The sequence below is a fragment of the Cetorhinus maximus genome, chromosome 16, assembly GCF_964194155.1.
Source record: "Cetorhinus maximus chromosome 16, sCetMax3.hap1.1, whole genome shotgun sequence".
Taxonomy (NCBI): Eukaryota; Metazoa; Chordata; class Chondrichthyes; order Lamniformes; family Cetorhinidae; genus Cetorhinus; species Cetorhinus maximus.
Window position 1 is genome coordinate 38,974,100 of NC_135894.1, and position 19,576 is coordinate 38,993,675.

Below are 19,576 nucleotides of genomic sequence, written 5' to 3' on the forward strand. Positions count from 1 at the left end.
TGATGTTATATGGCCAGGTGGTGTGTTGCAACTGCATTATGTGGGTTCTTGTGGAGAGAACTGGACAACCGTTTGCCCACTGAGTGTTTTGCATCTTGAGGAACTTCAGCTCAGAATTGATGAGCTGGAGTCTGAGATGCAAACACTGTGGGGCATAAGGGAGGGGGAGTGTTACGTGGACACTTTGATCCAAGAGATATATATACTCCCTAGGTTAGGATATGGTTACAGGAGGCTGTGAATGCAAGTCACAGGTAAATGGACCCTCCAGATGCAGTGCTGGAGGAGCCTGGGCCTTTGCCTTTATTCAACAAATATAAGGTTGGGGTTAGGGTTCAGAATCTGGGGAATTTTGGAACTTTCCATAACGGCTTGTAGATTGGTTGAGAATTATGAAATGTCTAACAAACAAAACAAGGGTTAATCATCACACATTAGAAAATGAAATAAATTAGCAAAAGTAGTTTGGAGTTTGTGTAATATACTTGAGACAGTTTCCTAGAACATATCATGGAACAGGCCAGGGAAGAGTTTTGTCACAAAACAGGGTTAATTAGCAATGAGTAAGGGATCCTCTGGGGAAGACTGATCATACCATGCTGAATTTCATATCGAGTTTGCGGGTAATGTACATAAGTCTGAAATTAGAGTATTGAACTCAAAGCAATTACATAGGTATGAACAGCAAGTTGCCAAAGGAGATAGGGAAATTAGATTAAAAGGCATGACAGTGTATGAACAATGGCAAATATATAAAGAAACATTTCATAATTCTCAACCAATCTACAAGTCATTAAGAAAATCTCCAAAATTCCCTAGATTCTGAATCTAATGATTGGAAGTTAGCAAATGGGGCACTGCTATTCAAGAAAGGGAACCACAGGTCAGTTAGCCTGACAGTCATAGGGAAATGCTATAATCCATTAGTAAGCAAGTAGTAACAGGGCACCTAGAAAAAACATAACATGATTATACACAGTCAACAAGGTTTTATGAAAGGGAAGTTGTGTTTGGCAAATCTATTAGAATTTGTTGAGGATGTAACTAGCAGCAAGGAGAACCAGTGGATGGAGTATATTTGGATTTTCAAAAGGCATTCAATAAGATGCCGCACAAAAGATTGTTGGGCAACTCAAGTGGAGTTGGGATACATCAGCATTGAGAAGGAATTGGTCAAAATTCAGAAAACAGAGTGGGAATAGATGGGTCATTTTCAGGTTGATAGGGTGTTACTAGTGGACTTCCACAAGGATCAGTGCCTTGGCCTCAGCTATTTACAATCTATATTCTTGAGTTAGATGAAGGGACCTAGCATAACGTGTTCAAGTTTGCTGATGATACAAAGCTAGGTGAGAAGGTAAGTTGTGAGAAGGGCACACTGTCTGCAAAAGGATACAGACAGGTTAAATGAGTGGGCAAGGTGACAAATGGAGGGTAATATGAGGAAATGGAAGGTTATTCACTTTGATAGAACATAGAGTCTTTCAGTTTTACAGCATGGAAAGAGGCCCTTCTTGTCCATGCTGGTCATCAAGCCCCTATCTACTCTAATCCCATTTTCCAGCACTTGGCCTGTAGTCTTGGATGCTATGGCATTTCAAGTATTCACCTAAATGCTTCTTAAAATTTGTGAGGGTTCCCACCCTTATCACCCTTTCAGGCAGTGATTTCCAGATAACCCCACCCTCTGTGTGAAAAGAATTTTCCTTAAATCCCCTCTAAGCCTCCTGCCCCTTACCTTAAATCTATGCCCCTTGGTTATTGACCCCTCCACTAAGGGGAAAAGTTTCTTCCTATCTACCCTATCTATGCCCCTCGTAATTTTGTAGACTTCAATCAGGTCCCCCCTCAGCCTTCTCTGCTCTAAGGAAAACAACCCCAGCCTATCTAGTCTCTCTTCATAGCTAAAATGCTCCAGCCCAGGCAACATCTTGGCGAATCTCCTCTGCACCCTCTCTAGTACAATCATATCCTTCCTATAGTGTGAAGACCAGAGCTGCACACAGTACTCCAGATGTGGCATAACTAACATTTTACACAGCTCCATCATAACCTCCCTGCTCTTGTATGCAATGCCTTGACTGATAAAGACAAGCATCCAATATGCCTTCTTAACCACCTTATCTGCCTGTCCTGCTGCCTTCAAGGATCTATGGACATGCACACCAAGGTCCCTATGATCCTCTGTACTTCCTAGAGCCCTACCAATAATTGTGTACTCCCTTGCCTTGTTAGTCCTCCAAAAATGCATCATCTCACACTTTTCAGGATTAAATTCCATTTGCCACTATTCTGCCCATCTGACCACCCCGTCCACATCATTCTGTAGTCTAAGGCTTTCCTCCTCGCTATTTATCACACCACCAATTTTTGTGTCATCTGCGGTCTTACTGTTCATACCTCTTACATTCATGTCTAGATCATTAATGCACACTACAAACAGCAAGGGACCCAGCACTGAACCCTGTGTACACCACTGGATACAGGTTTTCAGTCACAAAAACAACCTTCGACCATCACCCTCTGCCTCCTGCCAACTGAGTCAATTTTAGATCCAATGTGCCAAATTGCCCTGGATCCCATGGGCTCTTACCTTCTTGATCAGTCTCCCATGCTAGGCTTTGTCAAAAACCTTACTGAAGTCCATATAGACTACATCAACTGCACTACCCTCATCAACACACCTAGTCATCTCCTCGAAAAATTCAATCAAATTTGTTAGATGTAATCTACCCCCGACAAAGCCATGCTGATTATCCAAGATTAACCCTTGCCCCTCCAAGGAGATTAATTCTGTCCTTCAGAATTTTTTCCAAATGTTTCTCTACCACTGATGTTAGACTCACTGGCCAATAGTTCTCTGGTTTATCCCTACCACCCTTCTTGAATAATGGTACCGACATTAGTTGTCCTCCAGCACCTCTCCTGTGGCCCGAGGGGATTTGAAAATTAGTGTCAGGGCCACGGCAATCTCCTCCCTTGCTTCCCACAGCAGCCTGGGATACATCTCACCTGGGCCTGGGGATTTATCCACTTTTAAGCCCGCTAAAACCACTAATACCTCCTTCCTCTCAATGCTAATTTGTTCAAGTATATCACAGCCCCCCTCTCTGATTTCTATACCTACACCATCCTTCTCTATAGCGAATACTGATTCAAATCCCCTCTGGCCACCGGAGAGGTGCCAGAGGACTGGTGGACAACTAATGTTAGTACCATTATTCAAGAAGGGTGGTAGGGATAAACCAGAGAACTATTGGCCAGTGATTCTAACATCAGAGGTAGGGAAGCATTTGGGAAAAATTCTGAGGGACAGAATTAATCTCCTCTTGGAGGAGCAAGGGTTAATCTTGGATAATCAGCATGGCTTTGTCATGGGTAGATCACGTCTAACAAATTTGATTGAATGTCATCATTTGAAACCACACCTCTGTCTTCTGGCTCCTCACACAGATTGCCACTTTGGTCTCTAATGGGCCCTACTCTTCCCTGGTTACTCTCTTGCCCCTAATATACTTATAAAATGCCTTTGTATTTCCTCTATTTTACCCTCCAATGTTTTTTCATACCCCCTCTTTGCTCAACTAGGAAGAATAAGAAAACATTTTTCTTTTTTAAATGGTGAAAAACTATTAAATATTGGTGTTCAGAGGGATTTGGGTCTTTGTTCAAGGAACACCAAGTTAACATGCAGGTACCAAAACCAATTAGGAAGGTAAATGGCATGTTGACTTTTATTACAAGGGGATTGGAGTACCAGCGTAAGGGAGCCTTGCTGTAGTTGTACAGCGCTGTGGTAAGACCACCCCAGTGTATAGTTCTGGTCTCCATACCTAAGTAAGGATATAATTGCCTTAGCAGGTGTGCAACAAAGGCTCACTAGATTGATTCCCAGGGAGACAGGGTTGTCCTATGAGAAAGGTCAAACAGAATGGGCCTATATGCTCTAAAGTTGAAAAGAATGAGGTGTGATCTCAGGAAACATAATATTCTGAGAGGGCTTGACAGGATAAGTGCTGAGAGCCTGTTTCCCAAAGTTGGAGAATCTAGAACTAAGGGTCATAGTCTCAGGATACGGAGTCAACCATTTAGGACTGACTTGAGGAAGAATTTCTTCACCGGGGGTTGAGTATTTGTTTTACATCTGCAAAGTACCTTCTTTACCCAAGAAGGCTGTGGATGCTCAGTTGTTCAGCATGTTCAAGGCTGAGACTAATAGAATTTTGGACTCTAAAGGAATCAAGAGATACAGGGACCACAGTCAAGAAAGTGGAGCTGAGGTTGAGGATCAGTTATGATCTGACTAAATGGTGGAGCAGGCTCAAGGGGTGCTCATTTTTACATTTAAACACACTGTTGCAAAAAATGTTCATCTTAATGGAAACCAAAAGTAAAGTGACAAATGTCAACAGAAATAGAGACAAAAATATTACTTTCGTAAGAAAGTATGGGGAATTTAAATTAATCAGGTTTTTACTTAGTGTTAGTAATAGTGACCCTGAAAGTATCTGATTGCCATAAAAATCCGTCTGGTTCACTAATATCCTATAGTGAAGGAAATGCTGCCTATATGTGACCCCTGATCACAATGTGGTTGATTCTTAATTGTCCTCTGAAGTGGCCTAGCAACCACTCAGAGGTATTCAAAAAGACAGCATAATGGCAATTAGGGATGACTCACAGGTGATGCCCACAACTTCCAAGAATGAATAAAAGTACAGTCATATGCTGCTTTTATACCATGTTACTCTGGAATTCAACTCTTTTGTCTGTGCTTGGACCAAAGCTGGAACAAGACCTGGAGCTGAGCGGTCCTAATGGACACAAGACTGCGTACTGGTTGTATATTATTGGTAATTTTAGTGAAAATAGTGCTCAATATTTCAGAATTACCGTACAACCAAAATATTATAATGAAGCCACACACCTGTAATTTTTGAGGGGTCAGGTACCATGATGGAACCTGCTGTTGTACTGGATGGTGTGGTGTGTGGCCACCTGACCAGACATCTGGAGCATTTAGCTGAAAATAGAAAAAAGAATGAACATCTAGAAACTACCTAAACCGAATCACTTCTTATTTCCAATTAAATTGAGTAGCATTTCTGTACCATCTCTGAGCAGAGCATCGGTAAAAGCTAAGTGCAGAAAATGGATGAGCAAATAAGAGTGTACCTCAACAGAAATTTAAAGTCATACACTACAATGAGACATATTTTGGGAACACTGCAAAATCTTTGAAGACTACACTGCGCTAATTGTTCGACACAGTACCTATGTAGATTTGCTAAAAAATGTGGTACATCACCTTGTAACATATCACTGAAAAAAACTCAAGTCACTTACTAATTCCCAACTTTGGCCTTTTACTTGCCACAATACTTCTGCAGCTACCGTTCTGCTCAATCACACCCTCATCTCTTTTGGTGCCTATGTCGCTAGTTAAATCCTTACTCTTTCCCTCCCTGGTTAATCCCCTTGGTACATACCTCATATTCACGTCCTTAAGTCTTAGGCTTGCAGGTTCAAATATCTGATGCATAACTGGTTTAAGCCCAGGCCTGGCTGAACCATATCATGTACCATCAGGCCATGCTCTCCTCTGCTTACTGTTCCAGGATCATCCTCAAACCCAAACGTAACCCCAGTTTCTTCATTACCAGCAACCTCTTTACACATTCTCTCCCTCCCCCGCCCGCCCGCCCCTGTCTAATCCACCAAACACAAGGAGCTCACAGACTGTCATCAAGACTGAATCCATCCACCCAGCTGTCTCTGACAGTCCTCCCTTCCTCCAGCCCACCAAATCATACTTCCAAGGTTCCTACCTCCTATAGCCCTGAAGCCATATCTTCCTCTAGTTTCTCTCCCATTTACCCTCTCCAAACTCATTTTGTCCATGAGATCCACCTCTTGATCCTGTTCCTACTAAGCTGCCAACCATCCATCTTCCCTTCCTCGCCGCTTTGATAACAATAAACTGTTCCCTCTCAATTACTGTCCCCCTCCCTTCCAAATCTATCATCACCCACACCTCAGAAAACCCAACCTTGGCCCCTCTATCCTTGCAAAACTCCATTGTATTTGAAACAACAACATTTTTCTCTCCGAAGTTCTTGAACATGTTGTCTCCCTCAACTTTTCTCAGCCTTGAAAACTTCCTTAAAACCAACCTCGTTGGCCAAGTTTTTGGTTAGCTGTTCTAGACTCTCTCTTTGGCTTGCATTCAATTTGTGTCCAATTATGTTTTTGTGAAGTGCTTTAAGACATTTTACAATGTTTAAGGCACTATAGAAATGAAAGTTGTTGTACATCAGCATGCATTATACCAACAAACTGATCATAAACTTGCTGCATTTCATTTTAAATTAACTGCCTTAACTGGAGAGTGCAAGATCATGTTATCATTGAGTCTATTTCGCCAATTCTTTTAAAAAAAATATTTTTCACAGTACATTTAGTGTAGAATACTGAACCATTATTAAAATGTTGAAAAGACATTTCTGTCCTCCATTACAGGACATCCACAAAAATTAGCGTACATTTCATGTTGAATAGAGTGCATTACAAATGAGATGCATGTCATCACAGGCCATTTTAAACCTCTTAGAAGCATTTCTTTAACAAGCTCCATTTTCCTCCAGTCCACTTTTCATTTGAATGCTAAAATCATCTTGCAGTCCTCAAAAGGACTAAAATAGAACCAACCAACTGGAATTACTACCTTAGTAGGACTGGACATCCTTTTCCTTTTAGCAGGACTGGATAGGTCATCTACTTGGTTAGAAGGAACCATGTGTAGTGGTAAGGACTGCTGTGGCTGCTGACTGAGGCCTACTAATGGTTCATTACTGTGATGGTGAGGTTTACAAGCCTACACATAAAAGAAGAGCATTGGAAATAAAATCTTTAGGTAACATTTCCATGTACTTTCAAGATATCTTTTCTTTCTGCTTTTGATTCCCTGTTGTCGTACACTTGTGCAGTAGTAATCACAGAATATATTTTTCACCAGCTGAACAAAGACTAAGTGTTATTTAGACTAATTTTTTATTTTTATTATTTTTTTATTTATTCAGAGTTGAGTACCAAGGAAAAAAAATCTGAGCAGTCTGGGCAATAGTTGGTGTAGTTATCTACAAGTACAGCTTTATGTATGAATAGTGCAAAGTATTGCATACAATTGGATGGTTCAACATTTACTTTCCAACAGCTTGAGAAATCACCAATTTTGATCTCAACAGCTCTAGAACCTTTAAAAATATTTTGGTAATCTCATAGCCCCAAATAGTTGCAATCTCATGAACATATTTCTTCAAATCCTACCATTGATGAGGTATTGTGCAGTTACTGTTTTTTTTTTGTGTGTGTGTGTGTGTGTGTGTGTGTAAATGTATTAGCCACTAAAAAGTACCTTTAAAACTATAAAGCTAAAATGCTTAAGTACAATTGAGGTACAAATAATTTTCACCTGCTGAGCTGAATTCATGGCACCCTGCCTGGAGGTAAGTTCTGCTGGGATTGGTAGGCTCCATGCCTCCTCAATACTGGGAAGCATTTTGGTTTTACTTTGTAGGCTACCTTGTGGAAGGTTGCACAACTGGGCCTGTAAAAAGTATGTGATGCGATTATGTAAATGAAAGCTAACTGATCAGTCATACAAACCACCTAATTGCTCAACAATCATGTAACACTTGTGGCTTTATGATCACACTAAAATTTCAGTTAAACTTGTGATAGAATACATTTGTGTGAAGTTTGAGCAACTTGCCCATGTTTTAATTTGTTAATTTTGCATTGTGTGCGGTGAAAAAAAATCAAAATCAGAAAAACAACTAATGTTAACTTTATACAATATATTTTATAAAGATATATGATTTTGAATTTAAAATGCAATAACTTTCTCCAAGTAATATGGTACATCATAGTGATTAAATCTCCCAGGGATAGATGGTGTTATTTATATCTTTGCCATATCCTCCTTTGCTATTCTACTTCAATTCAAAATTAAACTAAATGTTCAATTAAAGTCTTTAAAAGCTGCAGTTTCCTTTTAGTTGACTCATATACAAAATATATAAAAAGTAAACTTCATTTTTTTTTTGTAAGCACCAAACTACTTAAAATGCTTAAAAGAATGTAAAGCACTTCCACCTATCCAGAAAAGGACAGTCAAGCAAGCATTGATAAAAGTAAAAATCCCATTACTATTTTTCTTATATTTTTCTCTACTATTTTTCTCATTTATTCATGCTTCTCAAAGGGAAATTACAATGGCTCAACTGCAGACAAGTCAAGGACCCATGCTGCACTACTCGGGCTAAAAAACACTGAATAGATTCAAATAGTTTGGATGACAGTGCAGAGGAAAAAGCTAAAAGAGGAATTGAAATAAGAAGTACAACAACAGGATATGGATTAAAAATAGTATTAATATAAATGGTGATAGAAAATAAATGATTTTAATAAGGGCCAAAATTAAATTTGCAACAAGGGAATTCTTTTCAGAAGTACAGAATTGTGTTGTTTGCTTCTCCAAAGAGCTTCTTGCCCACAAACTATTTTTGTGTTCCAGGAATGTTTATAGATTATAACATCTTTTATACCTTTAATAGTAATAATTTGTAACAAATTTTTAAACTCAATTTGAGAACTTAGCCTTTTGTTTACAGATTATAGATTGAACATTAACTTCATAGAAAATACAGGGACATAAAACTACAGTTGCAATAAGAGAGACTTGAGATATTATTTCCAGTGGAGCAGAGAAGGCCAAAAGGAGATCAAGCTGAATAAAGAAAGAATATTTCCTCTAATTGGGAAGTTAAATAGTTACAGAATAGGGGGTTAGGAATAAATTCTTTACACAAAGCCATACAGCGTGAAATACTTTAACATAGCTGACACAGAGATTAGATCTTTTAAGGGGAGACAAACATCTGAAGCAGATGAAGATACAAGATGACAGGAAAGAAACAGCAGGACATGTATTAATTTTGCTTTGCTCTGATAAGGTGCCAACATAGATACAGTGAGTCAAATAGCTTTTCTCCAGGCTATAAACCTTTATGATTCTTTTGCTTCAAAATAAGCAACATTTAATATTAGTGCTTGTACAGAGACTGAGATATCGGTGTTATACAGAAAAACAAATCAAGCTGTATTAAAGATATCAATTACAATTATTTGGTGCAAGAGTAGTGTCACACACTGTGAGCACCTGATGGCTCCATGGGTAAAAGCACTGTTTGGTGTTTTACTGTGCCATACAGGCTAGAAGGTCCCAAGTTTAACCTCTGGTCTGTGCTGAGTTGGCTGAGCTCAGAAAGGACAACAGTACAAACAGTACAAACAGTCTTAAGTGACCAGGTGAAGGAGAAAATGGGCAACAAACCCAGCCAGGGCTTTTGTTCCCCATTACTATTCAATGACCCTTCACGGGAAAGTACACAGATTTTAGATGAGAACTGGTATCTGTGTAAATAATTTATCTTTCCCATCCTCAACTTTCCTCCCTCCCTCCTGAAGGTGTTGGTTCTTGAGGTATGGTTCCGCAAGTGCCAGCAGCCCTTCAGCAGAGTTGCAAAGTTACTATTCTTCAAATGTGAGCTTGAAAATGAGTTTGGTGTGTCATTTGCACAGAGGTCATTACGCCTAAGCTGAAACTTATCCTCACCTGGCATCCAAGAAATTTCTGGCAGTGGTTACTGAATTGCAATCCAGTGTGAAACACTGGCTGGCTCTGAGATCTCCAATTAAAATCCTGGTTGTCAGCAGTTATCTCAACACAGACTAGGAGTGAAATTTGGAAGATTCCTGTGGCCTAATACTACACCAAGCACACCTTTACCTTTTAGGCCATGTGAAAATTTTATCAAATGGATCTGAAAAGTATCCTCAGATTATGAAGTCAAACAAAGAAAGATACTGCAGCTTTAACAGAAGAATTCAATGTCGCTTGCATTAACAATGGCTTATGTAGAAATACTGTGTACGCAGGTAGGACTTAAAGAAAAGAATAGCTTTGCACTTAAGATACCATATAGCAGGCAATTTTGGCAAAAAAAATGGGACATTCAGCAATTTTCCCTGATTAGGCCTGAAGCAGTGAAAAGCAACTGACTGCTTTCTTCAGATCTCCAAGTTCTAAGTTGAACACAATTTTAACAATGTGATTCATATAACCTGCTATGCGGTACTGCATAAAGCTAATTTGATTACAAATTTGTGAACCGTAACTTCTATTTTAAAAATACAATTAAAGCACAAGACATCTGTTATAATTAACTTCTTACAATGCTTAAGTTGCCCATTCAAATTATATTCCTTGGATGGTATCTGGTTAAACTAAAAATTATTGCTTTTGAAATATCTTTCTAATTCTGTGCAACGTAGCTAGTCAATAATAAACCCTACAGAAGTTTTCTGTCTAATCCAATGTAAATCCTTTAAATCCAATAGAAATAATCCATTCAATTTTTGAGATGAATAATATGCATTTAGATACCACACCCCAAACCAGTTTACCTGTAAGTACTTTATCCTTGCTGTGAGTGCAGAAGTATTACTACAATTTTTGCTCCTAGTTGCATTTATGTAACATTTAATTGCATCCTGAGGTTGATTGCAGGATTCATAGAGTGTTCCCAGGTCCATCCAGGCTGCAGCATGTCCATGGTCCAGCTGAACAGCACAGATATAGGCCTGTAAAGCATCCATTGGCTGGTTCTGTTGCTGATACAACACCCTAAAACAGTAAACAGAACAGCAAACAGGACTGAATAGATGCAGATAATGAGATGACAAACTAAAATTACCAGAACATTCCTGTGTTTCTACCTTTCCATCTAGTTTTAAGTATCTGCCACTTCTTACCCTATTGAACACCACGTATCAGCACTTGCTTCTGACTTATCAATGGAATGCCTGTATGATAAGAAGGCATCCTGAACTTTGCCAATGCTTGAATAGCACCTGTAAAAAACATAATACTTACAATTCAGAATACATGCATTCAAATCAGATGTTATTTTGCTAATTCAAGTCTCCATGTACTTTAGATAATAATGGAGTTAAAAAAAATCACCCCAAGGCATTTGCAACTTACCTGTACAATGCTTAAGCAAGCTCCTCTGAAAATGTCATTTAAAACATTTTATCTGTGTGTGTATATACAGGAAAATGCAAAGGCATTGTAGTACACAGTGTATAACTACTAATTGATACACAAAACATGACTTACTTTAGATATGACCTTCATTTTTTTGAATGACTCCATCTTTTTCACAAATGAAAATGCCTGGTCAAACATTTTTTAAAAATTGATTCTTGGGGGTGTGACCATTGCTGGTAAGGTCAGCAATTATTACCCATCTTCACAAGGTGATAGATCTTCATCTTGTAATGGTTTGATAAAATAACCTAGTTAACCTAGTGACCTTACTAGGTCACTTCAGTAGCAATTAAGAGCCAACTATATTGGGTGTGGGACTGGAGTCACATAGGAGGTCAGACTGGGTAAGAAAGATTTACATTTACATAGCACCTTTAAAGGCCTCAGGACCTCGTAAAGGACTGTACACTTTTGAAGTATAGTTACTATGGCAGCCAACTTGCACACAGCAAATATGTGGTAATGACCAAATAATCAACTTTAGTAATGTTGGCTGAACAATAGCAATTGTCAGCCAGGAGACATGAGAGAACTCCTTTTCTCTTCTTCAAATCATGTCATGGGATCTTTTACATCCACCAAAGGGGCAGACATTCTCAGTTCAACGTCTCATCGAAAGACAGCACCTCCAACAATGCAGCACTCTCTCAGTACTAAAGTGTCAATCTAAATTACGTGCCCAAGTCTATGGATGGTCACCTGAACCCATAGCCTTGACTTAGAGGCAAGAGTGCTACCACCAATCCACTGCTGACACCAAGGATGGACTCATTGAGTTTTTATGACAATCCAGTTTCATGGTTACTTTGACAGATTTTAAAAAATGAATCAAAATTTTCAAACTACCATGCCGGGATCTGAACAGTTTTAAATTGATATATTATAGTTAAACTAATCCAGCCCTTTGGATTATTAGCCCAGCGGCATAACATAACACTGCTGTGGCCCTGCTCAAAGCGGGAGGGCAACTAGACACAGAGGAATAAGAATAGCTTGATTTAAATTTTATGTGCCCCACTGGTCAGTCTTCTCCCCAGCCATAGCCTGATATGTATGCATGCACATAGTTTGGAGGCAACCTTCAGTTCTTAAGAGTACACAAGGGGAGAGCAACCTTCAGTTAAGGGTACACAAAGAGAGCGCAAGTGATACAATAAAATAAGATGCACAAAAAGGAACCTCCAAATTGCACCGAGTGAAGTGACAGAAAGGCAGCTTCATATATGGAGGTTAAAATGCATCTAAAAGAATGAGAAAGGTAACACCAAACATAGGTAAATTAATATTTTTACCCATTCAGGTTTCACATAAGAGTGTAGTACACCAAGTAGTAGTGCAAGAGAGGTGGGCACTTTGGCTTCATGTTGAGGTAAAATTCTTAACAGTCAAATCAATGCCTTAATCACATTTTATAAAGCATGAAGATTATTTCAAGCAGCTGCCTTGCAGATAGTGTGCACACTGGAATTTTTGTGGTCATAATACAAGGTGAATGAATTTGAACTTATCTTAATTGATTTCTTAAAATACAGTCTTCTTAACGAAAAGCAGAAACCCCATTAAAATATGTAATGTAATTCAGGAGTAGGGTTGCCAGCCATCCAACATTTTCTTGCAGTCTCCATGCATTGAAGATAAATCTCTAGGGCACTGCTGCTAACAATCTCAGAGAAATATCTTAGGGGCATGAAAAAATTGATGCTTTCCATTTTCCTTGAACATTTTAGCTTATTAGCTAAAATACTAGGAATGGGGAAAAAAAGACCTGTTCAACTGACAGGGATCGCCCAATCGGGTAAAAAAAGAGCCTGTTTGCTTTCCAATTGGCGTGGGAAGTAATGCATCTTGAGAAACCCAACGGCAGGAGCGTGGGTGCTTGAAGGGAGGCGGTCATGGGATGAAGCCTCCTTGAATATTAGAGTTGGCAACATATTCAGGATTGAAGTCGCTCATGAGGTGCGCCGCCAGTGCCAAGAGGTAGTTTTAAATCTCCCGGAGCTGGTCATCCACTGAGGTACAGCTGTAATTCACTACAAGTCAAAGATTGAGTGGTTGTTTAATCAGCTGTTTCCCCAATATCAACACAGAACAATTTTAGCCCCGCAATAACCTAACAGAGAGGAGACTTGGGTGGAGCATTAATGCTGGCATGGACTGGATGGGCTGAATGGCTTATTTTTGTGCTGTATATTTTATGCACTTCTATAAAAACATTTTATAGACCTCCTGGTTTTTGGCAAAACCTACCATCTCTCAGTTGTGCATGAGTACTTTTATCATTATCTTTACAAACTCTTCAAACTCATGATATCAATTCTACCCAACCTTTTTGGAAATCCTATTTGCCTCAATTCTCATTTTAAGATCAATTAGCTCTGAGTGGAGATTGTTAATCTCTGAGGTGCCTCATTCAGTTCCTGCTGTAAGGCTACATCCAAATCAGGCTAGTTGAGATTAAGGTTAGAAATTTTGCATAGTCAATTTGTTTTAGGAAATTCTAATAAATGTGGGTAAAACAAGAATCCCGGTAGCTCTGACTGTCAGCAGCTACTGCTGCAGAAGTTATTTAAAGAGACACTTTTTGGATAACAATTGTGTCCAAAGAGTGTTTCACAGGCATGAAAAGTAGTAAAAGATGTTGGTATTTCACAGAAAATAGGATCAATGCAGAATTGTAAACTGAAGCAATTTATCATGGTATAAATGACAGTATGACTTTATTCCAGTCATGATCTTGTGCTGTACTGACAGTTTTGTTAACATTTCTCCAGCACTGCACTTAACACTCTAGAATGGCATAAGCCAGAGACATGCAGTCAAATGAACTTCAGATCACCATAAATTCAAGAACAAGGAATGGATTTCTTGGCACCTACTACCATCTCAGCTGAAGGCAAGTGCAAGCAACAGTAAGGAATTTGAAACACAAATGACAGATAAATACCAATATAAAAACAGAAAATATTGGAAATGCACAGCAGGTCAATGAGCATCTGAAAGGGAAAGGTTATAAAACTTCATCAGTACTGGGTTTCAGGTTTTCAGATTTTTGTTTTAGTTTTCAGATAAATAATTAGATTAAGGATGCCAGACATTTTTTTTTAAATAATTGATTCAAAGATCAGCATTATATCAAGTAACTTCATTTCTACCTGCCAAGGAAGTACCAGGATTGGCCAGAGTTAGGATCTGCCTCTAGAGATTTCTGGAGACACTGAATAGCAAGACTTTCCTTAGTTGTTTTGTCTCCTAGTGGCTCCACTGTGTGATGCATCCAGCCTGCAATACAGGAACATTAATTAATTAACTATAACCTTACTTCTGTACTAACACGTTTTGCACCATATGTCTGACAGTGTTAAAACTGCTTTCAATGCAAGACAATTTTTTGGTGGATAAAATGTTTCAACTTACTACCCACACAATTGTTCTATTTGTTTTATATACCAATTTTTCTCTTGCAAGGGAAAATAATTTTGAAAGGAGTATAGAAGGAACAATAACAAAGCCACAGACTTGAGTTGAACTAGGCACCTTAAAACTTGTATGAGCTGCCACAGGGACTGCAGCAGTTCAAGACACCTTCTCAAGAGTAATTATGGATGGGCAATAAATGCTGGCCTAGCCAACGGTACCCACATCCTGTGAATTAATTTTTAAAAATTAGTTAAAAGAGGATAGCTACAAATGCAGTTTAATATGGTACACTTTGTAAGTTAATGAAAATACATTCAAAATTCATACCTACAGTGAAGTTAGCGGACTGGGCAATGGAATGTCACTGCCATGAAGTTCCCCTGCTCTTAAGCTTTATTGTAGTGCGCAATAATCATTATATTCATCAACATTTCAGGGCTACATTCAGTTTCAGTCTGTCTGGAATGTTGAGCCCCTACTATATTTTTTTAAATATTAAATTATTGTCTATGTGCACATGGAATGGCAAAATCTGGGAAGATCTAATCAACTAAGTTTATGTCTGGAAAATGGCATTGTCCTCAAATTATGTAGAAGCTAAGAACAATTGAGGGTGTACAATATAGCTTCTGAGCTGCATCAATGAGTCTTGGAATGTATTTCCATACTCTAGTTCTGATTTATCTCCTTCCCTTGCACATTATTCATACGAGTTGTACAAAATTTCACATCATAAACTAGAGGATTTTAATTTTTTTTTACAGAATGAAACTATCCTGCTTGTGCAGTCTTCACTGAAAAATTGATGGAATAGCTGATGAAGGACACCTGAGTGAAGCAATCAAGTCCAAATGGCCAAAATTGCTGCAATTCAAATGCACAACCCCTTGGTTTAGAGTCAGACACTCGTTCATTTCAGCTACCAAGCCAGCCTTTACATTGAAAGATTTAAATTCAATGAAAGTGTAACACAAATGCTAAAGTTAATTACCTTAAGGCACTACATGATCATCTGATATTCTGCAATGCATGAGGGACAAAAGTTTGAACCCACATACTGCTAATTCAGAGATCTGTATGAAGGTACAAAGTCAAGGCCCAATGTTTTTCTAAAAAAGAGTAACCACCCACAAAAGTTTACAAGCAACTATTTTAAAACAACACTGTCTGAGGTTGGAAAAAGAACTCATCCACCCATCCTCTCCATTGCATGGCTGATTAACACAGGAAATGGGATTTGGACACCAAAAAATTTAGGTTGTATAAATAAGTTCACCAACATTAAGAAGTCAAAAGAGTAAAGTTTATACATGAAAAAAACATTTGTGATTTACAGTAGTCAAGAAGCAACATTTTAAATTTTAGCAGCTTAATTAAATCTTAACCAAAGGCCATTTTAAATTGAACATCAGTATGTAAGCTCCACCACAGTTCTAGAAGGCATGAAGACAGCAGCGCTTCCTTTGCTGGAAGTATTACTGAACCAACAACTACAGATGAACTAAATAAAAATACCATTTCACAAAAGTTAGAATAGTACCATTAGCACTGTTATCCATGACAATAACAAAATATTTCTCAGCTAAAAGTTTCTTCCTCCACACCTTTTTTTCAAATCAGTTTAGTAGTCTTATATTGGCACGAATCTTCCAAAACTTCAACTTTAAAACTCTCATCCTTGTGTTTAAATGCCTTCTTGGCTTCATGTCTCCCTATCCATTTCTGCAACCTCCTCCAGCCCTACAATCTTTGGAGAACTTGGTACTCTTCTTATTCTGGCATTGGTGATCATTTCTGCAGCTATCAAGGCCCTATAGTCTGGAATGCCCTCACTAAACCTCTCCACTTCTCTCCGCTTTTAAGAGTCTGCTTAAAAGTCACCTCCTTCAGCAACCTCAGTGCCACTTACTAATGTTTCCTTCTGTGAAGGTGTGCTGCATTAGTGAAAGAGGATGTTTTTCTTTCTTAAAGCTGTTATATAAATGTAATAGTATTTTGAATTCAGTCCAGCAGGAAATCTAAAATCAGTTGCATATTAGAATAAAACAAACTATTTAATTAACTTAGTCACTTACAACTAAGAAATATTCTAGGGTTGACTAAGTATTTAGGGAAAGAATCAGTTCAACTATACATTTAGAAGGTGATAATGTATTTGCATATAAACATTCACTTGGAAGTAACCCCGAAATTATTTGAGACAAATAGCTTAAGCAAAAGGCTTAATAGTTCAACAAGGTTTTCATTTCTGTTTGCTCATTTAAATAGTGTATTGAAACGGAGAAAAAAACGTGGGAAACATGGAAGTGAAAACTGATTTTATGAACATACAGAGAGAAAATCCTTACCCTCATTTCCAATCATTTCCGCATTCTCACTTCTGCCTAACTCTAATTTTCTCTAACCTTAACTGCCAGTACCATCCTACACACCTCAGACTTTGGCCTCCTTTCCATGTCCCCTTCTCTTCATCTATTCCATCTTCGATGGCATGCTGGAATGCCTCAAAATGACATTTTTCCACTCTTTGAAATCTGTTGTCCATTGTGAACTGAAAGGTTCCTCTGGATTACTGCCAACAGTTATGTCCAGAGCTCTAAAACCTGTGAGGATGCCTCTTGGATGTGGAAGGAGCACCATATTAAATTGATGTTTGACCCAATAACTTGTATTTATTTAACAACTTTAATGTAACAAAACATTCCAAGGTGCTTCACAGAGATCTTAAAAAAACCAAATACAACATCGAGCCACATAGGAGATATTAGTTCTGATAACCAAAAAGCTTGGTCAAAGAGAGAAGTTTTGAGGAGCGTCTTAAAAGGAAGAAAGCGAGGCAGAGAGGTGGAGAAGTTTAGGAGGGAATTCCATAACTTAGGACTTGGCAGATGGAGGCCCGGCCACTAGTGGTAGGGTGATTAAAATTGGGGATGCACATGAGGTCAGATTTAAAACAGTACAGATATTTCTGAAGACTAAAGGAAATTACAGAGACTGGGAGGGGCCAGACAATTTGCTGTGTTAGTAAGACGCTGGAGTTTAGAAGAGTAAGAGATAACTTGATTGAAACATACAAGATCCTGAGGGGTCTTGACAGGGTGGATGTGGAGAGGATTTGGGAGAATCTAGAACTAGAGGTTCCTGTTTAAAAATAGGTCACTCATTTAAAACAGATGAGGCGAAATTTTTCACTCAGAGTTGAGTCTTTGGAACTCTCTTCCTGAAAAGATGGCGGAAGTAGAGTCTTTGAATATTTTTAAGGCAGAGATGGATAGATTCTTGGTAAGCAAAGGGGTGATAGGTTATTGGAGTAGGTGGGATGCAGATTTCAGGTTACTATCAGATCAGCCATGTTCTTATTAAGTGGTGGAGCAGGCTCGAGGGGCTGAATGGCCTACTCCTGCTCCTTGTTCGTATGATCGACTGACTGAAGCCCTCTGTCAAAACAAGTGTGATATAAGGTTATTCATCTATATTCATTAATGCAACTAATGATGTGATGTGTTGGATGGCATCTTAAGTGGTGAATTTTTCTGAAATTATTGTAACACACCTTTCCAGGAGATATCTGGTGCCTTCTATGGTTGGTGCTCCCAAATATCATTCTCTGGTATTGTATGACTCAAGAGACAACTTCATGGCATTGACTACAAGATACAGAGCTCTCTTCCAACTGGTGATGCACATCAGTACCTGGAGATCCTGAACGGCCTTCAGGACCACATTGGTATCAAGTTCTTTGGTTTTGCCTCTTTTTACCCATTGTTTTTGTTATAATTAATTATAACTTGTTTCTTTCTTAGCAGATGTTGACTCACCCGCTGTGTATTTCTAGTATTTTCCATTTTTATTTCAAGTTAAGCTTGTGGTGTATAAAAGCATCTAAACAGTTCTTAATTTTGCAGAATTTCAAGAAATACAAGAAAAGCGCCTCCTCCAGCCCATACTGAGACACATGACCAAGTTGTGAGGTGGATTTTTGGCAAAAAAGGATAAATAGTTTCAAGGACAGATCAATTATGGATTTTGTCTACATTAATTGGTCAGAAGGGTATCCTGGGAGGGGTGCGGGGGGAAAAGAGGGGGGGCAAATCAGGCTTACATGATCATGTCTGTTTGCAGAACACTTCACAAGAGGACCTGTATTAAAGATTTGGTGATGGATAAACATGGGCCTACACATGAACAGAATCAAAATGACTAGCACGCCACGCTGCCCTGTGCTAAAGACAGACGTCTGTTGTTTAGTTGATTGGGTTGGACCTGAAGGCATGACTTGAGTTGCAAAGACCTTCCAAGGCTTGGTACCTACCAGCTTATAAATGCTGTTGCTACTGAAGCTCCCCACCAGGGTTTCAAGCCCACGCATGCCAACTGGCTAATGCACAACTATTTTCTCCATGGACTGTCACCTTGACCTGATGGGAGAGGCTTGTGCATTCCAACAATTCCATGAGCAATGCTCCTTGCTCCTGGTAGGGTCACCCATAGTGGCAAGGTCAGGGCCAGGGCAGAAGTACTAAACAAAGTGCAGATCAAAAAAATCCTCAACAGCAGAACAAGTGAAGAAAGACCATGTGTCTCACTGGCTGTGAAGGCAGGAGGCTGCAGTGGCAAAGTGGCCCCGGTCATCGTGGTTAGACACTTCAATGAAATCTAATCAGCAACTCATCAAGCTTATGTGGACAATGACAGTGCTCCACAGTCCCCTCCTAAACAAAGTCATGTGCAGGCTTATACCACAGTCCATTTGCAAAGTCCTGTGGCGCTGGGGAATTGGCAACAGGGACAGTGAACCTGGAGTCTCTAGTCAAAAATCTGCTCACAAGTGACTGTGTTGGGACAGAGGTATTTTTGGACACCAGCATTTGTGGCTGCGCAGCCTCTTCAGGATACCCTCAGCTCAGCCCAAATGGGGAGGGGGCTAGAGAAGATGTCCTGCTGCCCCCAAAAAAGAAATGATCATCCTTCTGGGGTATTTTAATG

At 39.1% G+C, this 19,576-nt stretch overlaps 1 protein-coding gene across 4 annotated transcripts in view; it reads right to left on the reverse strand.

Moving 5' to 3' along the window:
* Window positions 1-19,576, reverse strand: part of kdm6a (lysine (K)-specific demethylase 6A) — a 274,780-nt gene that overhangs the window by 55,562 nt on the left and 199,642 nt on the right. The window contains exons 10-15 of one of the 4 annotated variants that reach the window (XM_078559717.1): window positions 14,326-14,452; window positions 10,876-10,974; window positions 10,528-10,747; window positions 7,472-7,606; window positions 6,725-6,874; window positions 4,928-5,023 (exon numbers count right to left, since the gene is read on the reverse strand). In XM_078559717.1, coding sequence (XP_078415843.1) covers window positions 4,928-5,023; window positions 6,725-6,874; window positions 7,472-7,606; window positions 10,528-10,747; window positions 10,876-10,974; window positions 14,326-14,452 — 827 coding nt within the window. The remainder of the gene's footprint in view (window positions 1-4,927; window positions 5,024-6,724; window positions 6,875-7,471; window positions 7,607-10,527; window positions 10,748-10,875; window positions 10,975-14,325; window positions 14,453-19,576) is intronic. The other 3 variants (XM_078559718.1, XM_078559719.1, XM_078559720.1) reach the window with 3 other exon arrangements.